This window comes from Diorhabda carinulata, chromosome 4, assembly GCF_026250575.1.
Source record: "Diorhabda carinulata isolate Delta chromosome 4, icDioCari1.1, whole genome shotgun sequence".
In the NCBI taxonomy this organism is placed as follows: domain Eukaryota; kingdom Metazoa; phylum Arthropoda; class Insecta; order Coleoptera; family Chrysomelidae; genus Diorhabda; species Diorhabda carinulata.
Genome location: NC_079463.1, coordinates 13433724 through 13449069, shown reverse-complemented (window position 1 = coordinate 13449069; position 15346 = coordinate 13433724). Strand labels below are relative to the sequence as shown.

General features: G+C 33.3%; 1 protein-coding gene across 1 annotated transcript in view; it reads right to left on the bottom strand.

Annotated features, from left to right (window-relative positions):
* The window catches only part of LOC130892275 (low affinity immunoglobulin epsilon Fc receptor-like), a 66479-nt gene extending 63480 nt beyond the window's left edge, over nucleotides 1-2999 (bottom strand). The window contains exon 1 of the mRNA XM_057797557.1: nucleotides 2834-2999. Within this exon, the coding sequence (XP_057653540.1) occupies nucleotides 2834-2939 (106 nt within the window). The 5' untranslated portion in view covers nucleotides 2940-2999. The remainder of the gene's footprint in view (nucleotides 1-2833) is intronic.
* Nucleotides 3000-15346: the final 12347 nt, after the last annotated feature.

The following is a 15346-nucleotide window of genomic DNA, read 5'->3' as shown; positions in this document are numbered from 1 at the left end:
GTATCCATAATTGTTGTGTCGAGTTCCATAATTGCTACGATTTTGGCGTAATGTCACAAAAACGTAAAGGTGATAGTGAGTTTTTCAGTTTAAATGGAAAATTGCGTATTTTTTCATAGAATGGAAAGGTAAATCACTGTGTTTGATTTGTAATCGAACAGTTGCTGTTTGTAAGGAGTTTAATTTGAAGAGACACTATGATAGAAATCATAAGTCAAAATTCTATTGTTACACTGAAAAGATAAGAATTGACACATTGTCATCTTTAAAATCTAAACTTCAAGGACAACAATCGATGTTCACTGAAGCTAATACAGAGAGCGAAGATGCCCTGAAATCAAGATTTAGCATTAGAAAAGATCAAAACTGTATGTTTAAAGTTGCCGATGTTTCATTTCCATCTCAAAAGTTAATAATTCAAAATATTTCGCTCTAAAGAAACACTGTTGCTTCAAGAATAGATGATTTATATCAAAATTTGTTTTCTCAACTGAAGGAGAAAATTAAGGAATTTACAAACTTTACACTGGCTGTTGAAGAGAGCACTGATACTGTTGGTACATCTTAACTTGCTGTTTTTATACGAGTAACTATTAACAGTAACTTTGAAATAACTGAGGAACTATTAAAGTGCGTTCCATTGACAATTAGGGATAGCGCTCTTGCCATGACTGGCAAATATTCGAGAGTTGTAATTAAATTAAAACAGAAAACATTAGGGAATTTTGTAGGATTTCACTGTATAATTCATCAGGAATCATTGGCACCCAAACATTCAAAAATGGACCATGTCATGCAACCAATAATTAAAATTGTAAATTTTATAGGAGTAGAGGATTAAATCACCGACAGTTCAGGCAATTTTTACTAGATTTGGACGAAAAGTTTTCTGATGTCCCTTATTTCACTAAAGTTCGTTGGCTCAGTCGATGAGTAGTTTTAGAAAGATTTTTTACTTTTTGTGACCCTATTATTGGCGGCTTTCATGTTAGAAAAAGGCAAACCAATTGATTATGACAATGACTGGTAGATTAATTGTGCCTTTTTGTTAGATATGAATTTGACTGATCTGAATATCTTACAGGGTGAAAATCTGATTGTCACTCAAATGTATTCATATATTCAAGCCTTTAAAACAAAGTTGAAGCTGTGAAGAAATCAGGTGAAAAATCAAACTTTTCACCATTTCCCTCATATAAAATTATTTGGCACAGTGAAACAAAAAACATTGGATGGTTATTCTTAACTTGTACAAAATTTGATTAAGGAATTCAACAAATCGTTTTGAAGACTTTGATAAAATGAATGAAATCTTCAATCAGACAGTATTTTAATTGAGTTTGACACTTCTGGTCTACGGATCCTAGAAAATTTTCGGGTCGAATAGGTAAACAGCTTGAAAATTTCAAAGAACTACCAATTTGCCAGGAATTGATTAGAAAATTTGTCAAGCAGTATCCACCTAAGTATCGACCGAAGACCAAGCAACAAGAAAACCAGAGAAAATCGCTCATTCTTATTGGTTACAAATAGAATTATACGTTTATATGTTTCGTGTTAAATTCCATCTCGGAATCTAGAAGTTATTGCTGAATTTGTTATTAATAGTTAACAGCCGATTGTGATTTAACATCAAAGTGAAACCTTTAAGCAAGGATGGAGCTATTTATTTGAGGGAAATCATCAAATATACTATGTACCTCAAATAGCAATATAGAAACTTCGTTGATCCAGTTATTGGAAGAAATGCATTTTTTGCCATCTTAGAAATTATTCTTCTAGCAATGGTAACTAACTCTAGGAAACATATTAGAGAATTTGGCCTTTGAAGTATTATGGCGGCTAGATCGAGACCTGATGAGTGTTAGGTGCTTTAAAGTATTGATCGATGAAGAAATTAAGAAGATGATTCAGACAGATTTTCCACGATTTCCCTTCTATTCCCAGGCGGTGGAGAGATGTGTCAAAATTGTCACCGAAGCCGCACTAGCTGTATCACGGTATGAAGCTAGAAATTCTTTTATTTTGGGAAAACTACGAGTAAAATCATTAAATATTATGCTAAAAAGGATTATAGGCCGGTAAATTAGACAGAAATAATAAATGTGTTTTATAAAGAGTGGGAGGTGGGTGGAAGTTGATACGCAGCTACCTCCTTGTGGTGTCTTCTAAATAATATTTTGCTTATTATAAGGAATTATGAGCTAAAAGCTCGGTATTTTTTGCTTCGTTATCAAATATTAATACCTTCGAGGCACCAGAAGACGAACTATTCTGTAGTACATATTTAATGTACTAGTTAGACATCAAAAATAAACATTTATTTGACTATTACAAGTCAAAATAAACAACGTTATCCTTTGTTATAATTAAGTTCCACCCTATTGAACACCCACCATTTAGCCCTAATATGACCACCGACTAATTTTTGTTCGCAAAACTGAAGGCCGAGATAAGGGGTAAAAGATTTAACAGCGACGATGAAATTAAAAAAGCGGTGAACGAAAATTTTGACTCAAAAATGCATCATATTTTCATAGTAGCATAGTTTGGACGTTGTGAAATTAAGGGAGAATATATTGACAGATAATTAGTTTTTTTTTATTTATGTTAGGCTAAGAAATCACAGACCGCACTACGTATAATCCGTTGTTTGTATAAGGCATCGATTAATTCCTAATTGTACAATTAAAATCTATTGTAAACATTTATTACTTTGTCCCAGATCACAACCGTAATAAGTTTTAAGCACTTGATAATATAAAATACATAATAATAATAATTCCTGAGGTATGTTATTATATTCAATGTTAATTGATTTCCAAGTACTCACCTGATATTTCTTTGAGTCCTGACAATTTTTCCGAGTTGCCTAGAACGTCACATCTACTAAGTAACAATGTTAAGAACATCAACAATCCGGGCGTACGTAAATACATTTTCTACACGCAACACTGAAAGGAACGGTAACACGCTAGGTATTTTTCGATTAGTAGTAGTACGATCTACAAAGTAGACTAAATCTACTTCGTCAATAAACAGCATGGTGGGAAAGTGAATATATTCATACTTGATGAATATCAGAAAGTGGTCATTTGCCGGATAATATACTACTGTTAGCAGTGAATAGAGAGTATAGCGGCAACTTTCATTTATCTCGCTTCTTAATTACAAGACATCCGCCATTGATTGACATATTTAAAAAATGTCATACAGTACGTATAAATAAGTATAAGTACATTGAATAAGATAATCATTTTTAAAGATATACGCGTGTTTCATTTGAGAACCGACAGAGTAGAAACGTCTAAAAATGTTTTGAGTCCAAGTCACTCGTAGGACTTTTAAAACAGGAAGTTACTCCAAAAATTAGATATCCAAGTTCAATATTTAGCGATTTCTGAATCCCTCAAAAGTGGAGGGAATGCATTGCTCTCATATATCAATAACAAGGCTGTGTTAAGACAAGTTGCGCCGGCGAAACAACGACTCAAAAAAAACAAATTTTTTAACTAACTTCCGAATTTTTTCCTATGAGTTTTCAGCCATGAATCTCATAATTTATTCCATAGTGGATTTTTTTTTTGTTTTTAATACGTACTTTCTATTTTATCGATATTATTTATAGTAGAAAAGTTGCACCCCCTCAAAGTACCATGACTTGAAAATTACCATGATTTTTAGAATAAAACCAACATATTTTGGAAATAAGAAAAAAATAGTCTCTAAAAATTGATAGGAACTTTACTTTTAGATTTTTAGATCGTACTACATGCCAAGGAAACCGCCATAAAGAGAGATTCTGAAAAAAATTATCATCAATTGTAATAATTTATTGAAAATACTTACTTATTAAAATATTATCAAGCATTTGTTAGAGAACAAATGAATAAATAAGGAAACATTTATACTATATACTGTCAAATATCATATTACTGGCATAAAGAAAAACTTGAAAGAGATTTATAAGTAAAATATAAAAAATAACATTTTTCCTGATAGATGGATTGGTCGGGGAGGTCCATTTGCATGGCCACCACGTTCCCCTGAACTAAATACAATGGATTCGTTTTTTGGGGGATATCTTTTATAAGTTTGGTATATGCAGCACCGGTAAACACAAAGAACAATTTGATCGATAGAACAAACTTCCATTGTAACGCTATAAGGCAAAATCTTGGATTGCTCTTCCAAAAAATATCCTCCGTACACTCCGGAAGTTTTTAGAAGTACAAACAGCGCCCTTCGAACATTTATTATAGTTTTTTTTTTGTTTTAATTGGATAAGTTGGAGGCTAACCAACTAAATTTTTCTACATATCAATTTTTCAATGTTCGACAGTACGCAGTTCAATTAGAAATGATTGTTTTTTAATACCTCTTATAAGTATTTTCAATAAATAATTAGAATTTATGATAATTTTCTTCAGAATGACTCGGCATGTACAACAATCTAAAAATCTACATGTCTCCTAAACCATAAATTTTATCGAGTTAAACAAAGAGTACCGTTTTGTTGAAAAATTAATTGCAAAATTCATTATTGCTACATTTAAAATGTCCCTGTAAAAATTTTTTCCATCAAGTCCCGTGTATACTTGGAATCTTTTTTCTCGTGCGTTTGACGAAAGTCCTGACAGTAAAACTTTGAGGTTAGAAAACAGAAAAAAGCCGCTGGAAGCTAGATCTGAAAAATACAATGGGTGGTCAACAAATTCGAAATACAATTCGTAAATTTTTTCATGGCAATCACCGATGTGTGAAATGGCATGCAATTATATGTTAATACTCTCCTATTATTGTTTTACCTTGTTGAAGATAGTCGCTGACAATCACATGACTATTATCATTATATCATTATTATAAAATCAGTCTCCACTATTTTTCCGGCCCATATAATCATGTTTGCATTTTTAATGTACTGTGTTGACTGTTATTTCGTATCGAAGCAAAAGGATCCCCGCTATGACAACTTACGCATGCTTCAGCCAGTATATGACAAATGCGATCTTTTTATATTCCGATAGCCTCTTCTACCTCCCTAATCTTAATTCGAGGGTGTTCCAGTAACGAGCCTTTTCGATTATATCGCCGTTTTTAGTCATGTTTGAAGTCAGCTAAAATTTTACGGAAGTAAATGATGGTGCAGATTCTTCGTATAAGTAACATGTTTTTTCAATAGGTTGGCACGACGTGGCAAACGGTTCATACAAAATATTGAACATTCTGCACTTTAAGGCAAAATCATCTCACACCGAGGCGTACTGGCCACCGAAGTCTTGAAATTCAACCCCGTTGAACTAGGGTGTTGTAAAATCACCTGTTTGTGTAAAAAAGCTTCGGAGTCTAGAAGACCCTCAAAGTCAACACAGTCCTTGCTATTCCCACGGAGAGAATATACAGGATTTTCAAATAGGAACTTCCGATTTTTGGCTATCCTTTAATTAGTGTGTTTTGCCAAATCACTATAGATGGAAAAAATACACAAATATAGATTGATAAATTGATCAATTCTCTCTAAGCTCCTTCAAGCAACTAAAACCCGTAACTCAAATAAACGCATTATTTACTGAAAACATCGCTGCTGTTCGTGAGAGTTTCAGGAGATTCTGACCCAAGACCAGCATGTAAACATGTGGAGTACTTAAATAATCATCTTCAACGATCAGACCCATTTCTCAGTTGTATATCAAGACATATTAGATCCAAGAAAGTCCGAGGAAAATAAATATTGGTGTGAAAACTGGCCAGTGCGCTGAACATAAATCAGTTTGCTGTTTTCAGAGTTTACCGTCGTTACCAAGAGAGTAGTAACTTTCATCGAAGACGTGGTTCCTGAAGAAAAAAGTTCATATCCGAGAGACATGACTGATATTCAAATCCGACAAAAGGACAGAGAAACACGAAAAGAGGCGGGGCGTGGCTGAACAGTCAAAGACAAAGCAACTGAACCGAATGAGACCGGCTACTGGCCTCAAATTAACCCCAGCCCACCGAGTAGCCCGTCTACGATTTGTCAGAGTACACGTTAACTGGACTAACAAACAATGGGGCTCCATTCTGTTATCAGACGAAAGCAGAGTGAGCCTACATGGTATCATGAGGTTACAGAAGAAATGGAGAAAGGCCAAGACAAGCTACGAGGCAAATTTAATGGGTGTATTATACACACTCCCCTCCATAGTCCTTTTAAACAAAGAAAACATTCCCTGAAATATTTTACACAGTGAGCTAAAAAGACTACCACATAGAATTTAATTCTATTACTCACTACAAATGCTCCAAGGACGAAAGAATGATTATAGATGTTATCCAATTATTCAATACCATTTTTAAACACGATTTGTCTAAAAATAGGATCCAGTTTCGGAGATAAATCTTCATCGGCGCAGAGTTTCTCTCCATCCCGCTTCCTCTTGAAGTTTAACAACTGGGTGCCAGGTCTAGAAAATACGATGGATTCAAAAGCAATACAAAGCCCGGTTCATGCAATTTTGCCGACGTTTTCATTGATTTGTGACACTGTGCTATATCTAGATGGAACAGCACTCTCTTCTTTAAATGGGTCCGTTGTTCCTCTCAGTCTGTCAAACGATCCAATAGCTCCACTTTATAACAGCTATTTTTTCGCATATGATGAATACTATACCACATGCATCCCAAAATACTAATACCATAATCTTGCCAGTCGACTTTTGCGTCTTCTCGCGGTTTGGAGTCGGTTTATCGCGTGCAAGCACGAACTTTGAACAGAGCAAACCCAAATAATCATACACGTCTGCGACTGCCTTTTGAAACGTGTCATGTGTCCATCGATCTCAGTGCTTATTTCGCCTCGTTTAAACTTCTTCTCAACGGTTTATTTTCTGGGATAAACTCGGAATAATGTTTTATCAAGACAAACCTTAGCTGAAAAAGTATTTTTAGTGCGAAAAGCATTGTCTTATTAACACATAAAATTTTTTTATCCACTTTTTCAAACTGACGTAAGTTAGTGTAACTGTCGTTTGAATATAAGGGCTAAATGGAAATCATATGGATATACAAGCGCCAACTTTGAAAATTTCAGCCCACCTAATACTTTCTGATTCTATCATGATTAGATAAACTTTTAAAGTATATTTCATTCATAGTGGGGCGTCGTAACGCATAGAAATCGTAAAACATCATAATCCAAGACCAGTCAATGAATCTTAATAAAACCTTTTCGATTGCACAGTTAAAAAATTAAATTAAGGAGATAAAAAAATGTCTCCTTCTTGATTACAACAATAACTTAAATATTCATTTATTTAATCAAGAGATTAGAAAAATTAATTTTTTAAGTTGCAATATAAAAATTAAAAAAAAAATTATCATCTGTTATTGTACATCCGATTTTATTCATCCGGATTATAGGTAAAGGACTACTACAGTCATTGCATCATAAGCACGTTACAGTACAATTTAAGCCACTCTTGCACCCACAAGATGCTCCGAATCCATTTTTGCATTTGCAAAAAAATCATTTTTAATAAGGATTTTGGAGCTTTTTTGTTCTTTTATTTTTTGAGGAGCAACGTATAAAGCACGAGTGCATGTACTCCAGCGTTTAAAATGTCATTGATATCGTTGCATTCATTTTTTTGAAAACTGTGGCAGTCCAGACATTTCTCGAAATTTTTTGCAAACATATTTTTGCCACTTTGGAGAAAAGCGCATGTCGGTAACGCATCTAAGAATAGAATATATTCTTTAAACTACTGTTTCCAAGCACTTTTTGTAAACTCAAAATTGCCATAATCGTTCCCATTATCAAAGCTAATAAACATCCATGCTATATGGATAGTTACAGACCTATACCCCAGACATTGTAGAACGGCTCAAATAATAAGAGTTTTTAATAAAGTCTGTCATGGCGGCTATCGACATCCAAAAAGCCTTTGACTCCATATGGATCGAAGGTTTAATTTATAAATTGATAAATTTGAACATACCAAATGATTTAATTGAAATTTTGCATTCCTATTTAACCAACAGAAAAGTTTACGTTAAAAATAATGAGAGCATGGGCATATCCCATAAATGCTGGAGTTCCGCGAGGGTCATTTTTATGACCTTTGTTGTATCCCCTTTTTACATATGACCTACACGCTTCCTAACAAATCCTAACAGCCATGTAGGTACGCTGACGAAACTTGTTTTGTAGCATCGGCGAAACATCCCGATGACACAATCAAAATAATCCACACATAAAAACAACAAAATTTTATCATATTTTCAAAACAATAAACTAGCTATGAGTACCTCGAAAACAGACTACTTATTACTCAGACGGATAGCTAGGAAAAGCAGCTCATTGAAATCGCAGCTAAACATTAACGGACAAACTATCTTTTCCAAGCAGTACCCCAAAATACCTAGGGTACATTGTGCAAGGAAACACAAATGCTAACGCAAACATTGCTAAACAAGTATAAAAATCTAAGATTGCAATGGGCAGACCTTACCCTCTCATTTGTAAACACAGTAAAGTCATCACACAAAACAAACTTTTATTATACAAAACAACTCATTTTAACATACCAGTCTACTACACAGGTACCAAACAAAATTTCCGCACCCTGCAGGTAGTATAAAAAAAGCGCCTCCGTATGGTTATTAAATATTCATGCTACCTAAAACCTCGTGGTTACATGACACAGCCGACATACCCACTGTCAAAGATTTCGTAACAAAAATTACAACAAACTATTACAATTATCGTCTGCCAAAAGATCTTCGAGAAAAACTAAAAGCCGAAAATTGCACAGGAGATCGAGTTTTGAAACCCTGTTTTTCAGCTACTTTTCAGTGATATTTTGACCGAAAGATTCTGGGAGCCACAATTATATACCAGGGACAAAGTAATTGTATCTACATCAAACTTGTGGATAATGCCACGTTGCAAGGAACCACAGCATTGCATCCAGACGTACCTATGATATCTATGGATTGCCAGAGCATCGACCAACTTATTTATTTGTTAATCTATTAGATGAAATGTAACTAGAGAATTAAAACAGACATTTTTAATAATAATAATAGTATACCTTTTGTGGTTTTTCTTGGCAGTTTCAATTATGAATCTATTTATTATATAATCTGTTATTTTTGATATTCACTAAAAATTTATCTTGTCCCATCTTAAGTGGCGTGGTTTTATCGAATTTTATGTTGCGACAAGTTCTTTCCAACGATTTTGTGCTATTTTTTCTGTAGCCATCAAATACGTTTTAAGTTAGGAACGGCGTCAACAGCTACTGTCTCACCGCAGCTACTAGACTCTTTTGAAAAATCCGCTACTACTGTACCGAAAAACGTGAACAAACGATTATTCAAAGCGCAGCAAGCCGAATGGCGTGTTACATCCCCTCTTCTCGAAAAAAAAAATAAATTCAAGGAATTATTGTGAATTTATTGTAAACTTACCAGTCTACGAAGATACGAAGCCAAATAACAAGATTGCGATGATTAGCGACGAGAAAGTTTAGTACTACTGAAGAGCCTTAATGAAAAAATAGTGAGAAGAAAAAAGCATATAGGTTAACGGCTTGTTACGTTTTTCTTCAAAAATTTTGAATAATCTTTTGTTCACGAATTGTGTAATCACAATAGTCACAATTATTCTAACATTCGAGAAACAAAGAATTAGTCAAAATGAAAAAAAAAGCGTAAGAATCGAAAAAAATGAATTTTCTACAGAAAATTAATGAAAAATCAATAATTGAGTATTTTGAATAAGAAAAAATAAATACCGTGCAAAATAATTTTTTCTATTATTTAGTATTGAAATCACCGTCAAAAATATTTTATAATGATTCATTGTCTGGCTCTAGATTCTGAGGTATAAATCTCACTGCGCTCCACTAAAAAAAATTATGGAAAGTGGACAATTATATACATCTAAAAATAAATAATTTTATCCCATTTTTGAAGCAGTGTACTTCTAAATCCTTTTATCTTCATTCGTAGGATTACTCCCTTTTATTTTCTTTCGTAGGATTAGGAAATTAGGAGTTATAAAGGGAAATCTCTTACAGTTCAAAAACACATTACTTATAATTATTTTACTCAACTTTAGCATTGAATTATAACTTATTTACACAACTAAAGAATAAATTAACTTTTCATTAATATTAATTAATACTGCGACTAGATTTTCTATTGATGTTACACAAAATTTCTATATTTTATTGAACAAAATGCAGAAATTATCTGCCACTTCAACACATTTCTAGTTTAAAATTTATTTGGCATACATTTTGGATATATATATTTATATAATAATAAATATTTTTTAAATATATAATATATACACATAGCATCTGAAAATACATACATTTACCTAAGATTAGTTGTGTGTTTCATGTTTACTTGGGTTTTGTATGCGCATGTATTTATGTGTTCTTGAACGTGTAAGCTTTGTAGGTGCTGGTTAGGTGTAGTTTTGTCTCCCTCTGTGATCGAAATCATCAACATCAACCATAATTATTTACAACAAATATAAATTAACAATATTAATAACAATTATTATAATTAAAATTTGCAAAAGATTCTATTATATATCAGGTCGATCTCAACAATATAGTAGAAAGAAATCAGTCATTAGAAGTACAATGTATGTCCGCGGCGCGCGTTCGTGCGTAGAGCTAGATAGAGGGTTGTCTTGGCATCACAGCAAACAGAGTCGAAGAGAGCTCCGAGTGTCTAGAGCGACAGGACGCTGTGTCTATCGGAGCGCGTTGGAAGCCAGAATAGAAAAAGCGATCGAGCAGAGATTCGCGATCAAGTTTGCGTGAGACACAAGAAAACTAAAAATCCCAGTCAGACAGGTGGCTCAAGACGATCCGAGATGGACAGGGAATAGTCGTATACAGAAATCAAGAAGAACATGATGACAAAAGGGTACAAGTTGTTAAATTCTGACCGCAATCTCTGTACATGAAATTATGTCACACTCTAGCAGGTCCACAGCTCCAAACTCGTTACGCCGGACTATTTTTGTTCCCTCGACTCAAATGATCGCTTTGAAGATCCTGGACAACATTAGAATGAGGTCCTTGAAGAATATCCCCGTTGAAACCTTCCAGGAAGCCTATACGCATGAAAATCTGGATGGCAAAAGTGGGTATTTATAAGAATATTGACAAATTGTATCTTTCCGATCGATAAATTTTTGAGTCCCGATCTTGACGCATTACTTTCCATAAATATAAAAATGGGAGTTCTGTTATTATTAATTGAACAAAATAAAATAATTACCACTGATCGAAAAGGGCCTAAAATACAATTAATAAATCTGAAATAAAATTAAATAATTTGCAATAATGTTAAAAATAAAATTCTGCTCACATACTTCAAAATCTCCTTGAAGAAAACTCGCAAGGTAACTACCTTAAGTTAGTATGCGATATTTTCAGTAATAAAGCCCTTTCGGAGAAATCATTCCTAAAAGTGAAATTTCCTTACAAAAAACGGAAGTATAGAATACAATTCATTCATAGACTTATTCTAGAAAATTCAAAGTCTGAGCCTGTTGAATCCTGTCTACATTAGAAGCTCGAATTCGAGAGACTTACATCTCTGCAACAAAATGCATCGTATCATACAAAGCGCGGCGATTGAATACATACGAATAGATCATACAAATAGTTGAAGGTAGTAGGATGCTCCACGTTATTTATGATTACACTATCATGTTTAACAGAGTTAGATTCACGCCATCTCTTTGTCGAAACATTTCAGAAGACTATTTATGTAGAAGCTTGTAAAAAACAAAAAAACTTGTCATTTGCTGTTGTAGGTTTTTTAGAAACATGTGAATAGTGGAATTGTAATGATTTTATTTTTCTGACAAATTTGAATGGAAAGAATACAAAATTTTTAATACAACAATTTAAAACAAATAACTCTCTGTATATATCTGTGGATATGTCTCGTGTTTGACAGATAAAAATCTCCTATAATCAAATTTAAGCATGGAAAAGCTCCTTTCCAAATAAGTAGCTAAAACAGCAACAACAAATTAATGATTCTAAGCTCTTTGTGAAGCTATTTGGGAAAAATAAAAAGCATTTTTTTCATCGATATGGGACCAGGAATGAAACCTCAATTCTTTAACACGCATTTAAATCGAACTGATGACGAAACGGTCCCATATGGGTAATATCAATTCAATCAGAAAATTATTGTTGAAACAGAAGCTTATTTCGATATCAAAGAGGTCGGTCATTAGATTGGATAGATTGTACTCACAGACCATCAGGAATACATGAATTCTCATTGAGTAGTGGGTTATCTTGAGAGCTCTGCTCAGAAAATTTTAACGGAGTCTGAGTGACAATCTAAAATATGATCCACTCGAAACATGTACTTTGAAAATCATTATGACTTTCTGGTGAAGGTAATTACGAGTGATGAGTCATGGGGCTAGGATTGTATGACTCAGTCGTCAATGGAAGACGCCATCGTTACTCCGTCCAAAAAATATCGCCAAGTCAACTCAAACATCACAATGACGTCAAGGTCGTACTTCATTCGGAGTTTGTTGCCCCAGGGCAATAAAACTTTTTTTAGTTGAAACTGTTAAGACATGACAATGCACCTACATATCAAATCATCTGCGTTCAATAGTTTTGGCTGAAAATGGCATAAATACTTTACTCCACGCATCTTACTGATGTGACTTAGTTCAGTAGGACTTTTTTAATGTCACGCATGGAAAGAAGCACAAAAAAAATGTTTCTACAACCTTGAAAAGATCAAAAAGAATATCAGTAAGGAATTGTTAACCATTTCTACAAATGAGCTTGTTATTTTATGAAAGAAATTGATATTACTGTATTTTTTAAAGAAAATCCGTTTATTTTTGGATCCTCCCAAGTATATCACAACATTCTTTTGACTTCCTTGGGTAAAAGTCGCAGTTGTGCGGTTTATACGAATTTTTTTAATCTTTGTCTCTGATATTATTCATTTTACATATTCAAACAAGTTTTCTCTACCAGTTTTCACTCTATGTAACTCTATCTGTTTCGGGATCATTTTTGTTCCTGATTTTTACTAGTGCCCTGATTTACATATCGATTATGTCGTTAACCATTTTTTTATAATCTATCGAACTTTCAGTATTTTTATTTTTCCTATTGGTCCCAACACCATACACTGTTTTATTTGGTTGGTCAACCTGGTCCTTCTTTGATATTTTGATACATTTTTTATGTATTTTGTGGTAGGAAGCTTAAAATTTCTAGTATTTTTACTTATATCAGGGACACTTTTGGGTGCCTTTTTTAATTTAAATGATATCAATGTTATGCAATAAATAGGGAAACAGAAAACAAAGAGATAAATGAAATATTACATCTATAGGGTTTGTGAAGTAAGAAGTGAATTGTTAGAAGGATTCAAGTATACATTCCATAGAAATTAATACACTTATTTTCTTAAATTTTACATTTGCTAATGCATATACCTTTTTTAAATCATTAAATATAAAATATTCACTTAAATAAGAGTTTGAAGCAGGTACCATTTTGCACTAGAATAGTTTTTTGCACTTTCTGGATAATCATTAAGTGTAGTATAAATATTGAATTAATTTTTGAAGAAAACAGTCTTAACAGATGAGTATTTCATAAAAATTATCACAGCACAGAGAGAAACAAGTGGATAAGGTATAATAAAATGATTAACATTTGAAAAAATATCTATAATCAATGTATATTGCTTATTTAATAGCCTCGACTACAAATTCTTCATTCATTTATTGCCAATATGCAGTATTTCGCATTGTACATATATTAGAACTTATATTAACCTCTATTGAAATCAATTACACTACACTAGTTTTAGAATGAACCAACTTATTTTTGCTTCAATGAGTAGATTTTATACAGTCATATTATCATCAAGTAAAGGAGTGAAGAGATAATAAGCTGTACATTTGTATACCTCCGTATACACCTTCTGAAGCCCAATGCAGACACTGCACGACGCTCCATAACGATGAAAATGACGTTAATAAAGTTAATGACGAATAATACTGAACACACTGTTTACACTACCACTACACCAAACTCACAATTACCCTGACTGACACGCGTTCCGATAACTAAGTTATCGTGTTCAGAAACTGAATGCAAACTAAAACCTAATAACTTAACTTACCTGCTATATATTGAATTTTCCCACCAATATAACTTCTAATTCCAGCAGAAAAACCTCCTTGACGGGAATCTCTACATTTATTCCTTGTCTACTGAACTGGAGTGGGCTGTGAAGATATTTCAGTCCGTCCATATTCCAAATGAGCTAAGTGCTCTTTAAACCGGGCAATAATGGATCTCTTAGTCTGCCCAATATACTTTCTGTCATAGTCACCACAGCTAATTTCATATATACCACTCCTTTCCAAATTTGGCGTTTTATACTTAGGATTACCCAACAATAGTTTTATTGTATTGTTGGATTTATGAATCAATTTAAAACCCACTCTGCTAAATATTCCTTCCAATTCCTTCGTATAAACAGAATTGAAAGGTACCTTTATCGAGTATTGCCGATCACGCTGCCAATCGTATTATGACATAAATATTAATAATGTAAAATTGTTAAAAAATTTATCCAACAATAAATTGTTAAATGCATTTCAAAGCATTGAATTTGCTAAATGTAACAAAAACTAAATAAGGACAATGGGCCAATTCCTTACAACCCACTCTATAGTTTAGTAGTCAAGGAATAAATGTGTAAAGTTTTCCGCCAAGGAGGTTTTCCCGCTTGAATTAATTTTCACGGGAGAAGTTATATTGGTGGGAAAACTCGGTATAAAACAGGTAAGCTAAGTTATTAGGTTTTAGTTTCCATTCAGTCTCTGAAGACGACAACTTGGTTATCGAAACGCACGTCAAACAGTGTAATTATAAGTGTTGGTGTAGTGGTAGTGTAAATAGTGTGTTCAGTATAAATATCCCCAAAGGTTCCAGAAATTGGAAGTTAGAGTGCAATAAATATGTTTTGTGTTGTTTTGTATTGTAAATATACAGAAGAAAATGAAAAAATCTTGAATTTAATCCGTTTCCTTTATAAACGACAGTCGTACAATGTCCATTTTTAATAGCCGTAGCGAGCCAATGAATAAATCGTCAAAATGTATGGCTAGCACTCGAATTCACTTGCTGAAAGTCGAACGCCTCTATGAGGAAAAAGAGTTATCTAGTGCCCACATTTTGAGTTGTTATACAAGGTTTAACGCAATTATCTCCATATCTATGGGTCCAAAAAAGTTATTTAAGGTCCAAGTTAAAAGAATAGGTGTGCCGAT